The sequence below is a fragment of the Artemia sp. Qi Xiang Cuo genome, chromosome 12 (assembly GCF_049724085.1).
Source record: "Artemia sp. Qi Xiang Cuo chromosome 12, ASM4972408v1, whole genome shotgun sequence".
NCBI lineage: Eukaryota > Metazoa > Arthropoda > Branchiopoda > Anostraca > Artemiidae > Artemia > Artemia sp. Qi Xiang Cuo.
In genome coordinates, this window is record NC_142805.1 from 27,325,587 (window position 1) to 27,343,494 (window position 17,908).

Sequence of the window (17,908 nt, forward strand, 5' to 3'; positions counted from 1 at the left end):
GTCTGAAGTAAGACCGCGAAACATGGTTGGTTCTTTTTTTTTTTACGAAAGAACCCACCGTTCGATACCTTAAAATAATTATGTGAGCCTCAGCGTCGGTTAACCGTTTCAAAGACAAAGGGCATATTAGAGCGGGGAACTCTCAAAGCTTCCAAATTATTCAAATGATATTTCCTTAAAATTTTATAAAAACTGATAGGGGATCTTCAATGTGTCAACAGCTCTAAAAGCTAACTAGAGGCTAGTTTAAATTAGCGGAAAATGTAATATCTACTAGTTGTTAAGCAAAGCACTGTCTATTCAATGAATATACAGCATAAATAATATGCACCCTATATCGGCAAGGTTTTCAACTAAAGTGAGTAGTACCACAGGGAACTCCCAAAGCTGTCAAATTGCTTAAATGGTATCTCCTTCGGGCTGATTTTTAACGTTTTCTCAACAAGTATGCCGGAACAGGTTTATGGACTATTCTTTCCTCAACTTTAAGAAGACAATTCTGCTCCGTTTAATCGAAAAAGTAAAGTTCAACTTTCTAATTATGCAAGCTTCATTAAAGATGAATGTCTCTGTCTCCGGCACAGAACGGGAGAAGTTAATTGTTTTTTTTTGTTTTTTTTTAAGATTTCCGAGAAAGTAGGCATCGGCCTATAGTTTTATGTCGTTTATTTGGGTCTCTTATCTAAGGTGTACAAGTTAATGGCAAGACCGCCCAGTCAATTCTAAACAGGTTGGCCACGAAAAACTAAAAAAAGTTTATAATTTACGAGATAGGGCGATTCTTTAGGGTACCACCTTGCGCTTTAAAGCAGCAAAAAGATAAATATTTTTTATATTTTTTTTTTACACGTAAGCTTTCTGTTTCTCTATTATCTTAATTATATCCCCCCCCCCGATAGTTGGCCCTTCTGGTCTCTTTAGGCCTTTCTGGTCAAGGTAGTTGGTCTTCGTGTTTCTGGTCTTTGAAAATGTCTTATATTCTTTTCTTCCTTGCAGAAATATCAAAAGGGGACTTATAAAAAGTAAGATAGATGAGATAGAAAAGTTAGATATCAAAAGTGAGATTATAAGATAAATCATTAGCGAAAGCCGCTGGAAAATTAAAGTTATTATCTTTGCTCTGTTTTTGCCAAGTGCCATAATTAAACTATTACTATTCGACAGTGTCTTAATAGAAAAAAAAAACTATTTGAGAAAAACGTTGTTTTGAGAAAAATCACTTCAAAGTTGAAGAAACTATCCGAAGTAAGATACCATAAAGCGTAGATAGGGCCTTTTGCCTTGAACACTGTAAAAGCCCTGAACTTGCAAATTCAGGGCAAAATGCCTTAACTTGGAGCAGCAAAGAGAGATTATTCGCTGAGTAAATTGATCTAAATTGAGATGGAGCGTTTTGCCATGGGCACAGTAAAGCCCTCGAAGACTTAGGGCCCTGCAGCCGCATGACATTTTGGTCATTTATAGTGGGATCTCCACGATTTCAACAGAAATTAGTAGAGGAAGCCATCTATTACCACATCCAGTTACTCATGCCAAATCCCCCTATCTCAACTTAGGGAGATTTGCCGAAACACGGTCTTATATTACCCTGCAGAACTCCTTTTAATGTCCCGTGTCTGACTTGCACCTTTGAATGCGGTTCGTTAGTTCTTTGTTTTTGTCTTGAATGATTTTAAGACAAGGCTTAACTTCATATGTATTCAAGGTTGGAGTGCTTGTACATGTCAGTCGTCAACATTATGTTGGTTTAAGAAAGTAAAAATGTTTTTTTTTTCTGAGTCTTGCCCCCCCCTGTTTTGTGGGGATTTGGATCCAATTGCGAGCTAAATACTTGCCAAATATACTAAGCTTTGGTAGATCATAATTGGAAAGGGATTACATGGTGCTTTTCGACTCACTGGGATTAGGATGAGGGGCTTCTTAATTTTTCTTTGAGCTACCGTGGTTACTCACGATAGGATGTAACGTCTTGAAAGATCATGACCAGGGCTGGCTATTCCAAATTAGCAAATCTATAACTAAAACTGTGATCGTACTTGGTTGATACTATGGTAACCGACCTTTTACCAGGCTTCCGTTTCTTGTCTGGATGCGCTAAGTGGCTGTTTTTTAGATTCACCCTACTTCTTCGCTGAGTTTTCTTTAGTTTCAGTATAATTTTAGGTTCTTCTTAGAGACATCTATTATAGAAAAAATGCTTCAAAATGCTAGATGGCGATATTTGAATTTCTATTTGAAATTACCAATGAAGCTCTGTAGCCTTCTCATATTGTGCTTCCCATTGTCCAATCTACAAGACACACATGAAGCCACACAGCTCGGCTCAATTATCTTGAGGCTGGGACGCCGAGAACAGACTATTTGACGAATAGCTTCATTCGACGTTGCACTTCGATTCGGAATGATCTTCTTGGGGAAGTTATTTCCAAAACTTTCTTTGTTGACTTTTTCAAAAGAAGGTTCAACAGTCATCTAAAACCTCGATTAAAGACTAGAGCAAATCAGATATTGAATTATGCCTGGTGCCGCAAATTTAGGAATAAAAAAAATGAATGCTTTAAATTTTATATTAATTTGTCAACGTTTTGGCAGGTTTTGTGGAATTAATGGCTTTTTGTATTTGGGGGTAGCCAATTTTTGGCACTCTGGCTTTTACGCTTTGGAAATTAAAAGTACATGGCAATACTATTCATACAGAAATGAACATAATTTTAAAAACCTTCAGTGCGCGTCCTCGGCAATGGTGTATATTTTCAGAATTTTAGTAGACCATAAGTCACACTGTATTTATTTTAAGTAGAACTGTGTTTTTACCAGCTGGCATCTGAAATTATACCTCATTTTTTCCAATTAAAAGGCACGCTTCAAAATTCCATTTTCCTTTTCTTCATATGTTATTTTCTCTGTTTTCTTTGTATATCTTGTTCAGTGGCGCCAATTGACAAAAATGTAGGGGACGAGTCCAGGTTTTTTATTTTTTAATGAATATAAAAGAAAAGTTTTCAAAATATAAGGAACATGTTTGTTTTTTTCGCTGAGAATGCTAAGAAAGTTTTTTTTTTCAAAATCTTGGGGTCCTTAATCCCCCGCGACCCTCCCAATTGCAACCCCTGAGCTCGTCTTCACTAATGTGTTTCTTCTGTATATGGCTGCGTATGGCAGGTATTAGCCAATTTCTACCAATTTATCTACCAGTTAATTGGCAGGTATCTATCAATTTTCAATGGTACATTTTTATACCCTTTTTTTTTAGGTGGCTAGAGTCAAGCCAAATATGGGCTGAAGCTTTTATAGTTGGGACTCTTTGTGACAGTCCCAGTCATTGGAATAAAGCCAAGTCCCTAGACGAATGGCTAAAGCAGCAAGCTATACCCGGCCTTGAGGGAATTGATACGAGAGAGCTGACGAAAATTCTACGGGAGCATGGAACACTTGCTGGAAAAATTGTATTTGATGGACAAGACGATGTTCCATTTGTTGACATTTCAAAACGAAACTTGGTAAACGAAGTTGCCTCCAAGGTAAGTTATAGCTAATATTCAAGCGATGTATCAGTACAGAAACTTTAATGAAATTATAATGTTCAATGTAAAGGTCAGAAAGAGTTACACCGCTTGGAAAAATATAGTTCCGCTCGAGAAAGTATGCAATTTTCTAATCTAAGTTGAATCTCGGTGAACCAGATAAGGATGTCGTGCCCTCTTTTCTCCATCCTCTACCGGTCTTGAGGTCTTTTTTGGGGAAGAGGGGTGGGGTGGGGTTGGGGATAGTTTTTCAAAGGATTTTTTTATTTGGGAACTTAATTTTTAATGATAAAATCAATCAGTTCGTGGTAACGAACTGTAAGTAAGGAATGACCCGGCTCACAGTAACCGAAACTCTAAAAAACGGAATTTTAATACCAATAGATACATAAAAATAATCGGATTTTTTTGTTGATTATAAATATATAAGTTTCATCAAGTTAAGTCATACTCGGCAAAAGTTACGAGCCTGAGAAGATTTGCCTTATTTTTGAAAAAGTGGGGAAACACCCCATATAAGTAATATGAAAATCACACCATCAGACTCAGCGTATCAGAGAACCCTACTGTAGAGGTTTCAAGTTCATATCTGCAAAAATGTGGAATTTTGTATTTTTTTTTCCAGAAGAAAGATTACGGATGCGTGTTTGTTTTTTTGTTTTTTCCAGGGGTGATCGTATCGACTCTATGGTCCTAGAATGTTGCGAGAGAGCTCATTCGAACGGAAATTAAAAGTTCTAGTGTCCTTTTTAAGTGACAAAAAAATTGGAGGGCAACTAGGCCCCCTCCCATGCTTTTTTTCCCAAAGTCACCGGATCAAAATTTTGAGATAGCCATTTTGTTCAGCATAGTCGAAAAATCTAATACCTATGTCTCTTAGGACGACTTAATGTCCCACAGTCCACGGGGGAAGGGCTGCAAGTTATGAACTTTGCCCATTGTTTACATATAGTATTGGTTATTGGGAAGTAAACAGGCGTTTTCAGGGGGGATTTCATCTGGTGGGAGGGGGTTGGGGAGAGAGGGTTACGTGGGAGGATTTTTCCGTGGAAGAATTTTTCATGGGGAGGCGAATTTCCATGAAAGGGATTTAAAAAACGGAATTTTGATATCAATAGATACATCAAAAGGATTTGATTTTTATGCTGATTTTAAATATATAAGTTTCATCAAGTTTAGTCTTACCCATCTATAGTTATGAGCCTGAGAATATTGGCTTATTTTCGAAAAAAGTGGAAACACCTTCCAAAAGTCATAGAATATTAATAAAAATCACTCCATCAGATTAAGCGTATCAGAGAACCCTAGTGTATAGGTTTCAAGCTCCTATCTGCAAAAATGCGGAATTTTTTTTTTTCAGAAGAAAGATTATGGATGCGTGTTTACTCTCCCGCCCCTTTTTTTTCTCAACATCTTCCGATCAAAATTTAGAGATAGGCATTTAGCCAAAAAAAAGTAAAATCAATATGCAAATTTCATTGTAATTATTCATGTACGGTGAGCCAAATTCAAAATCTGCATTAATTCAAAAACGTTCAAAAATTAAAAAAAAGTTTTTTTTTAACTGAAAGTAAGGAGCGACATTAAAACTTAAAACAAACAGAAATTATTCTGTGTATGAAAGGGGCTGTCCCCTCCTCAGCGCCTCGCTCTTTACGCTAAAGTTAGACTCTTTCTCACAACTCTACTTTTTAAAACAATAAGAAACTTTAGTTAGAGCAAGGCGCTGAGGAGGGAACAGCTCTTTTCGTATCCAGAATAATTTTGAGAAAGCCATTTAGCCAAAAAAGGTAAAATTAATATGCAAATTTCGTTTTAATTATTAAAACAAACAGAAATTATTCTGTATATGAAAGGGGCTGTCCCCTCCTCAACGCCCCGCTCTTTATGCTAAAGTATTATTTTGAAAAATAGAGTTGTGAGACAGAATGAAACTTTAGCGTACAGAGCAGGGCGTTGAAGAGGGGACAGCCCCTTTCATATACGGAGTAATTTCTTTTCGTTTTAAGTTCTAATGTCGTTCCTTACTTTCAGTTAAAAAAGTTGTTTCTTGGAAAAAAATGTTTTTTTTATGTCTTTGATGTTTTAAATCTAATAAGAAGAAAAATTACAGTAGTTAAAAACTTATTGTATTTACATATGGAGCATGATTTAAATTTAGTTAAGAAACGTGTGAAAATTAGATGGGATGATTTCTTATTTGTGTGTTGTTTGTAAGATATGCGACAGGATCTTGTAACCTCTTGAGCGTTTTAATTCCAGGTATTAATGGATCTATGTGTGGGAAGTGAGAAAAATCTCGCCTTTCTATGCACAATTTTTGATCTAGAAGGGAGATCATTCCAACCATTCTTGGAGGACTGAAAAACTAGCCCGACTGGAGGATGGGATCCAGGCCTGCCCCCCTCTCCAACCAAAAAAACTTATACACTCCTTCTGTCATGCGGTGTTTACAAATTTACCTTTCCTCCTTCCCTGAAAAAATTTAAATTTCTATTTGCGTACCTGGCTTAGGAATGCTTCCCTATTCCTTCTGTATTCGGGAGAAATTGTTTTGGAGCCATAGACGGTATGAGAGTGAGTGTGATGTATATGATGGTACCTGAAATTGACATTTTCCGCTTACGTAACGTTTTTGAAAATTCTGCTACTATTTATTGAAAATCAAGAGAGGTCTATAGTCCATCCCCTCTAAAAATCCCAGTTTCAGGTATGTGCACATGGCTCTTGCGACTTGTCCGGGATTATGTAATGTCAAATCTAGATTTAAAATGGAAGCTTCTCAATTGTGCAGAAAATAAAATCCAATGAAATGTGCCAAAATACTTTTTTTGTTGCGGAGAGGTTGCATAATATACTCTCCCTCAAATCTCCGTTTTTGGTATTTGTAATTCTTGCTTTTATATATCCTTTTTTCAGCAACCATTTACAATCAACCCAGAAGGACAGTTAAGAATTGCAGCAATCGACTGTGGGCTGAAATATAACCAACTACGCTGTCTTGCGCGTAGAGGTGCCCGCGTGGACGTTTATCCATGGGATGCACGGCCGGACCCATCTACATACGATGGTCTTTTCTTATCAAATGGCCCAGGTGATCCAGTACACTGTAGCGAAACTGTAGACCACTTGAAAGCATTGCTGAAGTATTCGACGAAACCAATTTTTGGAATATGTCTTGGTCATCAGCTTCTGGCCTTAGCTGCAGGATGCACTTCTCATAAAATGAAGTAAGTTTTCATTTGTTGCTTTTGTAATTGTTGTTGATATAAATTTGATCGAGCAGCGCATCCTTACAACCATTCTTGAGTGAGTGAAGGCCCGGCGTATATGCTAGGAGAGGGAGGAGGGGTTGTAGGCTTGTCCTCCTTCTTGATGTACTTCTCATAAAATGAGGCAAGTTTTCATTTGTTGCTTTTTTAAACGTTGTTGGTATAAATTTGATCGAGCAGGTCATCCTTACAACCATTCTTGAGTGAGTGAAGGCCCGGCGTATATGCTAGAGGAGGGAGGAGGGGTTGTAGGCTTGTCCTCCTTCTTGATGTACTTCTCATAAAATGAAGCAAGTTTTCATTTGTTGCTTTTTTAAACGTTGTTGGTATAAATTTGATCGAGCAGGTCATCCTTACAACCATTCTTGGGCTAGTGAAGGCCCGGCGTGTGTGCTAGAAGAGGGAGGAGGGGTTGTAGGCTTGCCGTCCTTACTGACCGAGCCTTGTATACAATCCTTGTGTAAACACCTTATTTTCGGACAATAACTTAAAGTTTCAACTTGTTTCAATAACTAAAAGTTGTTGAAACAAGTTATTGAATCAATAACTAAAAGTTTTAACTTAAAGTTTCGGACAATACAGTAAAGTTTCAACTTGTGTGATTTCCCTACGGACATTTATTGAAAATTTATTCATAATCAGATTATTTTTTGTGTGCTTACTAATTGACATTTTACTACTTGACTACAAATTGCATTGGGATTTAGTGATCTTTCAAGTGCAAAGATTTTCACAAAGAGATTTAAGTACCTCAGAGGTCTGAATTTCTTTTTATATTTATCGTGCCTAGTAGTGCTATCTATTATAGAAGTAAAATATTGTGGCATTTGCTTGAAAAGAATAACCAGTAAAACAGGTGGCATGCAATGCTTTAAATATAACAAATGGTTTCATTTTAGCTGTGGGGAAACTAAGTATTCATCTGATTTGAAGAAGAGCTTTTTGTCCGTAATTTGTACACGAAAAGATTCTCCTTAAACCTCTATTCTGTTTAAACTGAAGTAAAAAATAACAGTCCAAAACAGCTAAAACAATGAGAAGCGCCATGAGTAATTTAAAACGGATATTAGTTTCCCGAGTGAAAAGTTGATGGTAAAATTACCAGCCTCTCTTGACTTATCACGAGGACTTACGGCTGCTATAGACTATATAAAGTTAGAAAGAAAAGACTCCTTAGGTCCTGACCTGAGTTACCATATTTGTGACGAGCCGACAAAGGACAGCCCCTCGTTTGATTGCCATCAATGCGCAAAGCGCATGCATGCGGCCTGCGCTGGACTAGTCGCCGACTTAGACTCTGTGGAAGCCCTTAGGACAACCAGGGAAATAAGACCATGTTAAGCTGCCCCAGTACCAGTGTATGTGTTCAATGCAGTAGCTTTGTCACCAGTCAAGCCATTCAAACCGAACTGGAGTATACTCAGTCCCTTCATACATATGAAGTCCTAGACGGTGTAACTTGCTTACAACCTTGCACTGACCAGCTGTATGAGTGACCAGCTGTGTGTTGCTTGGGTGCCTAATCAGTTTATTCAAACCGAAAAAAAAAAAAAATGGCGTACAGACCCTGCATAAAAGAGCTAGTAAATATCTATAGGAAATGACTCTCAGCCTGTGACTGGATATCCTGTCATTGTCACTGTCATTGATATCCTGTCATTGTCTGATTGCGACGTAATGGCGAGTTTATTCTTGTTTGAAAAATATTTTGAAATTTTCCCATAAAAAAAATCCGTGAAATCTAATGACAAACCATTGAATACACAAGATAGTCGGGATCTAATAAAGTTGAGGAATAAATTGCATTTGACTGGACCCGAGGAAGAATTTAAATGATTATGAAACACAATGTATAAAATAAGATGTTCGTGTAAGCGATACGTCTATAAAATAATAAGTGAGTTATATAAATCCAACCCGAAGAAGTTTCATGATAGATAAAAAAGTGACCAAAGTTGAAGTGAGAGATGATGATGGTAAAACCGCTGTCAACTAGTGATGTTAATAATTTTTTTTCATTATTTGCAGAATTTATTCACGATTAACAATCTACCACCTAATGACTCAGTTTTAAATATTCTTATCCTAGAGAATAGTTCAGTTGCTAACAATTTGAAGGTCACGATTCCCATAAATTACCCAAATGAGATGCCGTTTAAATTAGTGTGCCGATCTTTTATCCACTCCTTCAAAAGCAAATTTTAGCCAATGTTTTATTGATGGCATTTTTAAACAAGCGTATGTAACCCTAATTCCCAATTGCAGAGTCCCAAAAGATATTACTGATTTGAGGCCGATTTAAAAAATACCGGCTCATTTGAAAGTGTTTAAAGTTTTATTTTTGAATGTTTGTACCAATGAAGGTGAAACGTTTCAGAATTTTGTAGCAAACATAAATTTCTAAATAACCAATATTTTGCTGCAGTTGATAGCGCTAATAAATTGGTTAGACTGATAAACTGTTTTACAGGAAAAATTATCGTTGAATTTAACTGAGAAGCTTGGACTTATTGAGTTAAACAATTGTCTTTTTAAAAAGATGTTTGTCACTTTTTCTAAAAAAAAGTCGTTTTTGTGACTACCAAAACAAATTATTGCTGAGCAAAGTGCGAAGTTTCTACCCATGTGTGTTTTTTTTTTTTAATATTCATTCAATCATCCAAACATGGGAATAGTCGCTTGTACTTAGGTAACAATATTTTCCCGTTATTGGTCTACGCAGAAATAGACGTAGAATTTTCTTTCCGCGAGGGCAGACTTTGGGTGGTACAAATCTGAAAAATTAAAAATTATTTTTAAGACAAGAAATATTACTTTATATTATCGGTAAGTATCTGTAACATACAGAAAACGGCTAATCTGAAAAATATGACGCTATAATAGAGCTGGTAACGGTTTCTCTGGATGCTTTTAGAATTAGGTCAATGTCAGCTGGTTTTCGGATGCTCACAGGAGAGCTTACATTCTTTTTCACTATACCTGAGGCCTGAAGGCAAGCGAGTATATCTCATTATATATACTGCATACAGTCAGTACATTTCATTGAAAGGTGACTGTTTTTGTATGTTATTTGGTAATTATACTGGGTTTTGTTGCCTGGTTCGGCAATCGAATTGGAACTTCCAGAAAAAATTATTCTTTTTCTTTTGGGGGCGGAGTGTAAGGGGACATGGAATAATGTGTTTGGGCTAAGGGAAAGCTATTTTTTTGTTAGTTATCACAAAAATATTAGCCTCTCTATGTCTGTGGTCTGATAGACTCTTTGTCTAGTAATTTAAATAATCATATAAATTATACAATTTATTGGGCAGGGGCATGAATACCCAGGCCCCCCTCCTCCGTATACGCCTCTAAGTCTAGCTGACAGCTATATATTATTTTGTTTTGTTTTTTTCTTAGGAACCAAAACTTGTAGCTAAGAAACCACATGAAAAGGGTTGTTTCAGCTCAGATTAGACGCCATGAAAAAGGCCGGGACTTGGGAAGTACTGTATCAAGTTGCATTCTATGCTATGTTTCACCAAGGCCGTATCCACGGGGGAGGCAGGGGGTTTGAACCCCTCTCCCGAAATGTTCGTCTGACTCACAAAAACATAACAAAAATGAATATAAACAAATTTCTGATACGTTTTTTAATTTTTGTTTTGTAAAAATACCCCCTCCCCGAAACAAAATCTGTTTGTAACTCACCTACGGGTCTAGAATCGGAGCTCATCTGTTCCAAACTAATCAGTACTAGTAAGCTAAAATCGAAAATATATGGATTACCTAACGTTATGTTTGGTTTGGAGTGGGGAGAGTGAAACTGAAAATATAAATCTTATTTACTCAGGTCTGCGAGTAGGTATAATTGACCCCATCTTTGTATTGCAGATACGGCAACCGTGGGCATAATCAGCCATGCTATCATAATGATAGTGGTAAGTGCTACATAACTTCTCAAAATCATGGGTATACAGTTGACATAGGATCACTGCCCTTTGAATGGTCACCTTTATTCACCAATGCAAATGACGAAACTAATGAGGGGATTATTCATACATCGTTGCCATTTTTCAGGTAAGTTTCTATCCTTGTTTTGAAAAAAAATAATGTGACCTCAAGAAATCGAATATTAATATTAGAGGTGATGCTTTTATTCATTTAAAGAAAAAAGGACCGTGATTTGGTGGCAAGTTAGCGCTATTCATTGGTAATGGAATTATGTCAGGATCATATAATATATAGATAGATAGATAATTTATTCAGCCGCTAGGCCATACGCAAACATTACAATGATTATATAAGACAACAGCCAGTATACACTTAAATAAATGGTATAACTACTAACAGGAAGCAAAAACCTTAAACCCATTATTTACATCTTTTTAAACCCTCTTTTATAAATCCAGTCACTGCTATAATCCTCTCCCGGGATGAAGATTTAAGGATCCCAGGAAAAAACACTTCCCCGTCACCTAAATACTTCAATCTCAAATCTGAAAGCCCCTGGCACACCCTCAAAAATATCGATGGAATTTAAGTTGTCAATAAATAAGTGTTTTAATGGTTTCTAGGGTTGTTTGTTGAAGAAAGTCTATATTATTTTTTTTTGCCAAAACTGTTGGAAAAAGAAATCACTTCTCTTTAATGAAGAAACTTAATTGAATAAAAGAGAATAGGGTCCTAGTTTACAAGTTTCTTCTCTTCACAAGGAAGCGCTATAAATTCTGAAAACAATTTCAAAAAATTCCGTAATTCCAAAAAAAATCCAAAATACTTATATTATTTCTAAAAGCACTTTGCTTTACTTTATCCCACCCCTGTCCTATTTTGCGAACATATAGCCCAAATTATATATTTTCTATCCATTTTGTCATACATTGGTCTTTTCTTCAAATATGTTTAACGGCAAAGAAGCAATGTTAACGAAATCAAGAAACGGAAAACAAGATTAGTTTCTATGGTAAAAGCTTTGACTTCATTGACTTACATAAGCCAATCACGTTTTTATAAACCAGTCACATTTTATAAACCAATCACGTTTTTGTAAGCCAATCATGTTTTCGGTTCTAGGAAAATACCCCATCCTCCCAGAAAATACCCCTCACCCGGAAAATACCTCCCCGGAACACACCCCTCTCGCGGAAAATACCCCGGAGGAAAATACTCCACGTGGAAAATACCCCCCCCCCCCCCCGTGGAAAATACCTCCCGTGGAAAATAAGGCTTTCCAAATTTGAGAATTTTATTTAAGTTTTGTTTTTTAATTTCCGTAGTGGGAAGGAATTTTGGTACTTGTGTATTATGCGTCACTCACTCAAGTTTACGCGGCGTAAAACTTGAAAAAAAATCGGTTTTTTCTTTATTTTTTTTTTGTTTTCAGCTTAGCGCGAGACAAGGCAAAGACAAGCGACAGAATATATGTGCAATATATAATTTGGACTGTATATTTGCACATAAGGGGGGGGGGGAGGTAAAGTATTTGGACAGTTTGAAGTCAAAAAACAATTCTTTCTAGGTATATGACCAAATTTTGGTTGAGAGTCGCCCAGTTAACGAGTGCTTAAGAGCAGTAGCCTACTGGTTGCTTAAGGCAGCTTAAGAAGATTTACTCTCGCTGGGGAAAAAAGATCATGGTCACAAAAATAAAAAGACATTTTAGACAAAACAGGATTTTCTTTTGTTCGGAATGAAGGTAGAGGACCAATGGATATAAATGCAAATTAAGAGAATGAGATTAAGAAAAGTACTAGAGAATCAAATGATCCAAAAATGATTTGAGGAGATAAAAAAAATCAGAAACACTACAGTCTTATAAGGATGTTAAGGTGGTTTATGGGTAGGAGTTCTATCTTAAGCTGAAATTACCAGCAAGATATTTGACACTTTGGATCCAGTTCAGGGCTAATTGCCTGCCAAAGGACAAGATTTGAAAGATATTCCAATGAAGACAGATATACTTGCCCGCTTTGCGGCAAGTATAAAAAGATAAGTATAAAGTAAATAAGTAAAAGATAAGTATAAAGTATAAAGTAAAAGAGTTAAAAAAGATAAGTATAAAGTAAATGTATTGTTTCATTTAAGTGTTTATTCCACGTGTTAAGTGTTTTCTTTTCATTGACCGTATTTTTAAGTATTAAGTACTATTATTAGGTTAATGTAGTGTTTCATTTAAGTGTTTTAAAATGATCGCTGATCAAAGTTTATTTTAGTTGTGCCTTTCATTTATGTTATTGTACTATGTTCATGGCCGTGTATTTGGCTTTAAAATATACTTATCTATCTATCTATCTAATTAATCAAAAAACTTTTTGCACAAAATAAGTTTTTCAAAAAAAAGTAAAACAACTCCATTAAACCAAAAATGAACAAAAATAGAATCAAATAATCTACCAAGGATACAACTACCACAAATCAGTATCAATAAATAAATGAAACCCAAAACAAACATAAATTAAAATAAGTCAAACTCAAAACGAGCAGAAATTAATCTGAGTAGGGTTCTAAACCCTATGCTTTCTAAAAGCTAGAATAAAATTTGTACTTTACTAAAAAATTCTTTTAAATGTTTTCATTTTTATAAGTTTAAGAAGTGAAAAATTAATTATTATTTTAAGGAATAAATATAAGCATATGTATATAAAACTTACCATGCTCATTTTTTTCATTTGAATTTTTTTTAAGTAAAGTACAAATTGTATTCTAGCTTTCAGAAAGCATAGGGTTTAGAACCCTACACAGATTAATTTCTGCTCGTTTTGAGTGTGACTCAAAACGAGTCAAATTATTGACTTTATTCATTGATACTGATTTGTGGTAGTTGTATCCTTGGTAGATGATTTGATTCTATTTTTGTTCATTTTTGGTTAATGGAGTTCTTTACTTTTTTTGAAAAACTTATTTTTTGTAAAAAGTTTTTTTCGATTAATTTTTTTTCGTTCCATATTGACATATTCTTTTTAGGGAGAAAGACTGAGCCTCTTCTGAAGATAAACAACCATCCCTTCCATAAAAACCTTAATAACCCCTAGGGATAATTAGCAACACTTGCCCATAATTTCTGGGGTTTTTTTTTTGATCCCAAAGCCGTATTATATGATATTTAGACCATTTTGAGTTGACTGGGTATCTCAAAACTCCTATTAGACGCATTTCGGGACAATAAGACGTGTGTGTAGGGGGAGAGAGTAGCTGCCCTCTGATTACTTTTTCTCTTAAAAAGAGCACTAGAGCGTCTGATTACCAATCCAATGAGCCGCTTTTGAAGTTTATATGACCACACTTTCTATAAGAACCCTATATGTTCCCAGGGCATAACTTACAATCCTTACCCTGAGGGCTGGAGGGATTTGTTATCCTCAAAGACAGAATTTCCGGACAAGACAAGACGAGATCTTTTATTGACAAAAACACATGACAAATAAATTTCTTAACTCGGTCGACGGAGAGCAGGGCTCCATGTGTTGGCCATAAACAAATATAAGAAAATGCCGAAATAACAAATACAGGACATAAAAAAAACAAAAAAACATACAAGGTAGGAGGTAACAGAGGAGACCACCCCAGCGTGAGAATACCATAACACAATTCACACTAATATCAATTATTCATCAATCCCAACATCCAGACAAAGAACCATTTTTGAAATATGTTTTTTCAAAGAAGATCTGCTCTTGAAACTTGGAAACCTTTCTACTAAATTACGTTTATTTACAATATGAGGAATCTGGTATCTGATTGAGAATCTAGCTCTTTCTGATTTAATTGGAGGAAGGCGATACTTCGTGGAGCGGACGGGGTGGGCAGGAGAAATGGGAGTCTCAATTATACTCAAATCATGGAAATAATTTGTAAAATTATTATCAGACCTTTCTGATAGGCTTAAAAAATGTCTATATCAAAATTTTGATTGGAAGTGTTTTGGGAGATGATAGGCGTGGGGGACATTTGCCCTCTGATCACTTTCGACTAATAAAAAAGGCACTAATCCTCTCAATTTCCAATCGAATGAGCACTTTTTGAAGCTTCTACGACAAAACTCAATAAAAACGTTATATGTCCCAAGGGCATAACTTACGACCCTTGTCATGAGGGCTATTAGGGGAGGGTTGTCATCGTCAAAGACATAATTTCCAGACCTTTCAACTACGTTGAACAAAATGGCTATATCAAAATGTTGATCAGAAATGTTTGGGGAAATGATGGGGTTGAGGCGATTCTCCCTCTGATTGCTGTCGACTATTAAAAAAGGTAATAGCCCTCTCAATTTCCAGTCGAAAGAGCCCCTTTTGTAATTTTTACGACAACACTTTCTATGCGACATTATATGCTCCCAGGGTATAAATTACAACTTTAGCCCTGAGGCCTGTGAGGGATTGTTACACTAAAAAACATAATTTTCGGACCCTTCAACTACGTTCGACAAAATTGTTATATCAAATGTTGACCGGAAGTATCTGGGGGAATGATGGGTATGGGGGAGGGACATTTGCCCTCTGATAGGCTTTTGGCTATTAGTAAGGGCACTAGCCCTCTGAATTCCCAATTGAATGAGTCATTTTTGACGTTTTTAGGACAACGCTGGCAAAGACCTAATTTCCAGAACTTTCAACTACGTTGAAAAAAATGTCTTTCTCAAAATTTTGATTGGATGTGATTTTTGGAAATGGTGGGCGTGAGAGGGGCGTTAGTTGCCCTCCAATCACTTTCGACTATCAAATAAGGCACTAGCCCTTTCAATTTCCAATCGAACGAGCCCTTCTTGAAGTTTCTACGACAACGCTTTCTATAAAACTTTATATTCCCCAAGGGCATAACTTACAACCCTTGCGCTGAGGGCTGTGTGTCATCCTCAAAGACATAATTTCCGAACTTTTCAACTACGTTCAACAAAATGGATAATTTTTAGTGGATGTTTTTGGGGAAATGGTGGGCGGGGGAGGGGTGTTAGTTTTCCTCCAAGCCCTTTTTGAAGTTTCTACGACAACTCTTTCTATAAAACCTTATATGCCCCCAGAGCATAACTTAAAACTCTTACCCTGAGGGCTGTGAGGGGGGGGGGGGTCATCCTCAAAGACCTAATTTCCATAACTTTCAACTACCTTGAACAAAATGGCTCTCTCAAAATTTGGATTGGATGTGTTTGGGGAGATGGTGGGAGTGAGAGGGAGACTACCTACCTTCTTATTTCTGTCCACTATTAAAAAGGGTACAAGTCCATTCAGTTTCCAATCAAATGAGCTCTTTTCAAACTTTCTATGAAAAAGCTCTCTATAAAAAACCTTATATGCCCCCAGGGCATAACTTACAACCCTTGCCCTGAGGGCTGTGAGGGAGTGTCCTCCTTAAAATCATAATTTCCATCTGGAAATCTACTGCGCTGAAAAAAATGGCTGTCTCAAAATTTTGATTGGATGTGTCTGGGGAAATGGTGGGCGTGGAAGGGGTGTTAGTTGGTTTCCAATCACTTCCGACTATTAAAAAGGGCACAAGCCACTTCTATTTCCTATCGAATGAACCCTTTTCGAAGTTTCTACGACAACTCCTTCGATACGAAATGCCCTGGTCTAGAACAAAAAAATTAATAAAATGATACATTGTGCCAACATCGTTCTCTACTTAGGTAGCGCGATTGCGCTGCCTGTGATATACTGACTAATTGTACCTAACACATTTTGCATGCAGACCCGCTATACCTTACCCCATCCCCCCCTTATGTGCAAATCTAAAATAGCCAAAATTTGTTTCTAGAGTAACGAAGAAACTAACGAAAAAACCGATTTGTTCTACACAGCGTAAACTCGAGTGAGTGGCGGATAATACACAAGTACCAAAATTCCTTCCCCTTACGGAAATTAAAAAATCAAAACTCAAATAAAACTCAAATAAAAATCAAATAAAGCCCTCAAATTTGGTAAGTCTTTTTTTCCACGGGGGGGGGGTGTTTTACGGGGGGTAATCGCCGGGGGGGGGGGTAAACGTCGGCCACTCACGTTTTCATAAGCCAATGACGCTACTCCTTACTTTTGGATGTACAAATAACCCTGCCTTTTCAAAGCCTGATTGGTTTTTCAACCTTTTGTGTGAAATCTTAAGCCAATAAAAACAAAGTTAATTTCTTCCTGATTGTCTGTGGGTTGCTATGCTTTGGGTGTGTGAAAAATCATGAACTTAACAACAACGATGGAAAGGAATTAATTGAAAGGCTGTATACCTTACTGCGAAAACACATAGCGTGTCATAAATTTAAGAAAGTAAGGAATTCATATAAATGCATCATTATTTAATAAATCAAATTAAGAAATAGATTATTGAATAGAAATTATACAAACTAATAATTCAGAAATTAATGTTAGTTAAAAGGACGTGGTACCTGAAAGAATCGCCGTAACTCATCCATTATAAACTTTTTTAGTTTTTGTGGGCAAATTATTTAGAATTGATTTGGTGGCCTTGCCATAACTTGCAGAGCTTGGATAAGAGATCTGAATAAACGACAGAAAACAAAAAGCTGACACCTATTTTTCTGGGAAAACCATTTAGCTTCACCCGTTTTATGCCGAAAATAGACATATTCAGATTCATTGAAACTTACATCAATAGAAAGTATTAATTTTGTTTTTTCGATTGAACAAAGCAGAATTTTCTTTTCAAGTTCAGGAAAAAATTTCCTAAAAATATTCTATCATATTCTATAATTTATATTCTAGCATATTCTAAAATATTCTAGGAAAACGTTAAAAGTCAACTCTAAGGAAGTATCTTTTGAGTAATTGACAGGCTTGGGAGTTTCTTTTGGTGCTACTCCCTTTGATTGAAAACCTTGCAGACACAGTGGACGTATTACTTATGTTGTAGGGACATTGAATAGACAGCGCTTTGCTTAACAATTAGTAAAATATTATATTTTTTGTTTATCTTAAGCTAGCCTTGTTAGCTTTATAACTATTGACACATATTAAGATCCCCTATCAATTTTTCGCAAAATTGCTTTGGGAGTTCTCTGTGGTGCTGGAAAAATTAGCCAATTCGTCTTTGGGCCCTTTGTCTTTGAGACGGTCAGCCGACACCTTGACTTGCAAAATGATTTTCAAGGTATCGAATGACACTAAAATTAATTATTAATTAATA

The 17,908-nt window shown here is 36.2% G+C and overlaps 1 protein-coding gene across 2 annotated transcripts in view; it reads left to right on the forward strand.

Moving 5' to 3' along the window:
* r (carbamoyl-phosphate synthetase 2, aspartate transcarbamylase, and dihydroorotase rudimentary) overlaps window positions 1-17,908 on the forward strand; it is a 243,477-nt gene that overhangs the window by 23,905 nt on the left and 201,664 nt on the right. The window contains exons 3-5 of one of the 2 annotated variants that reach the window (XM_089097829.1): window positions 3,254-3,521; window positions 6,444-6,754; window positions 10,670-10,855. In XM_089097829.1, coding sequence (XP_088953955.1) covers window positions 3,254-3,521; window positions 6,444-6,754; window positions 10,670-10,855 — 765 coding nt within the window. Of the gene's footprint in view, window positions 1-3,253; window positions 3,522-6,443; window positions 6,755-7,075; window positions 7,087-10,669; window positions 10,856-17,908 lie in introns of those variants that run through there. The other variant, XM_089097830.1, reaches the window with a different exon arrangement.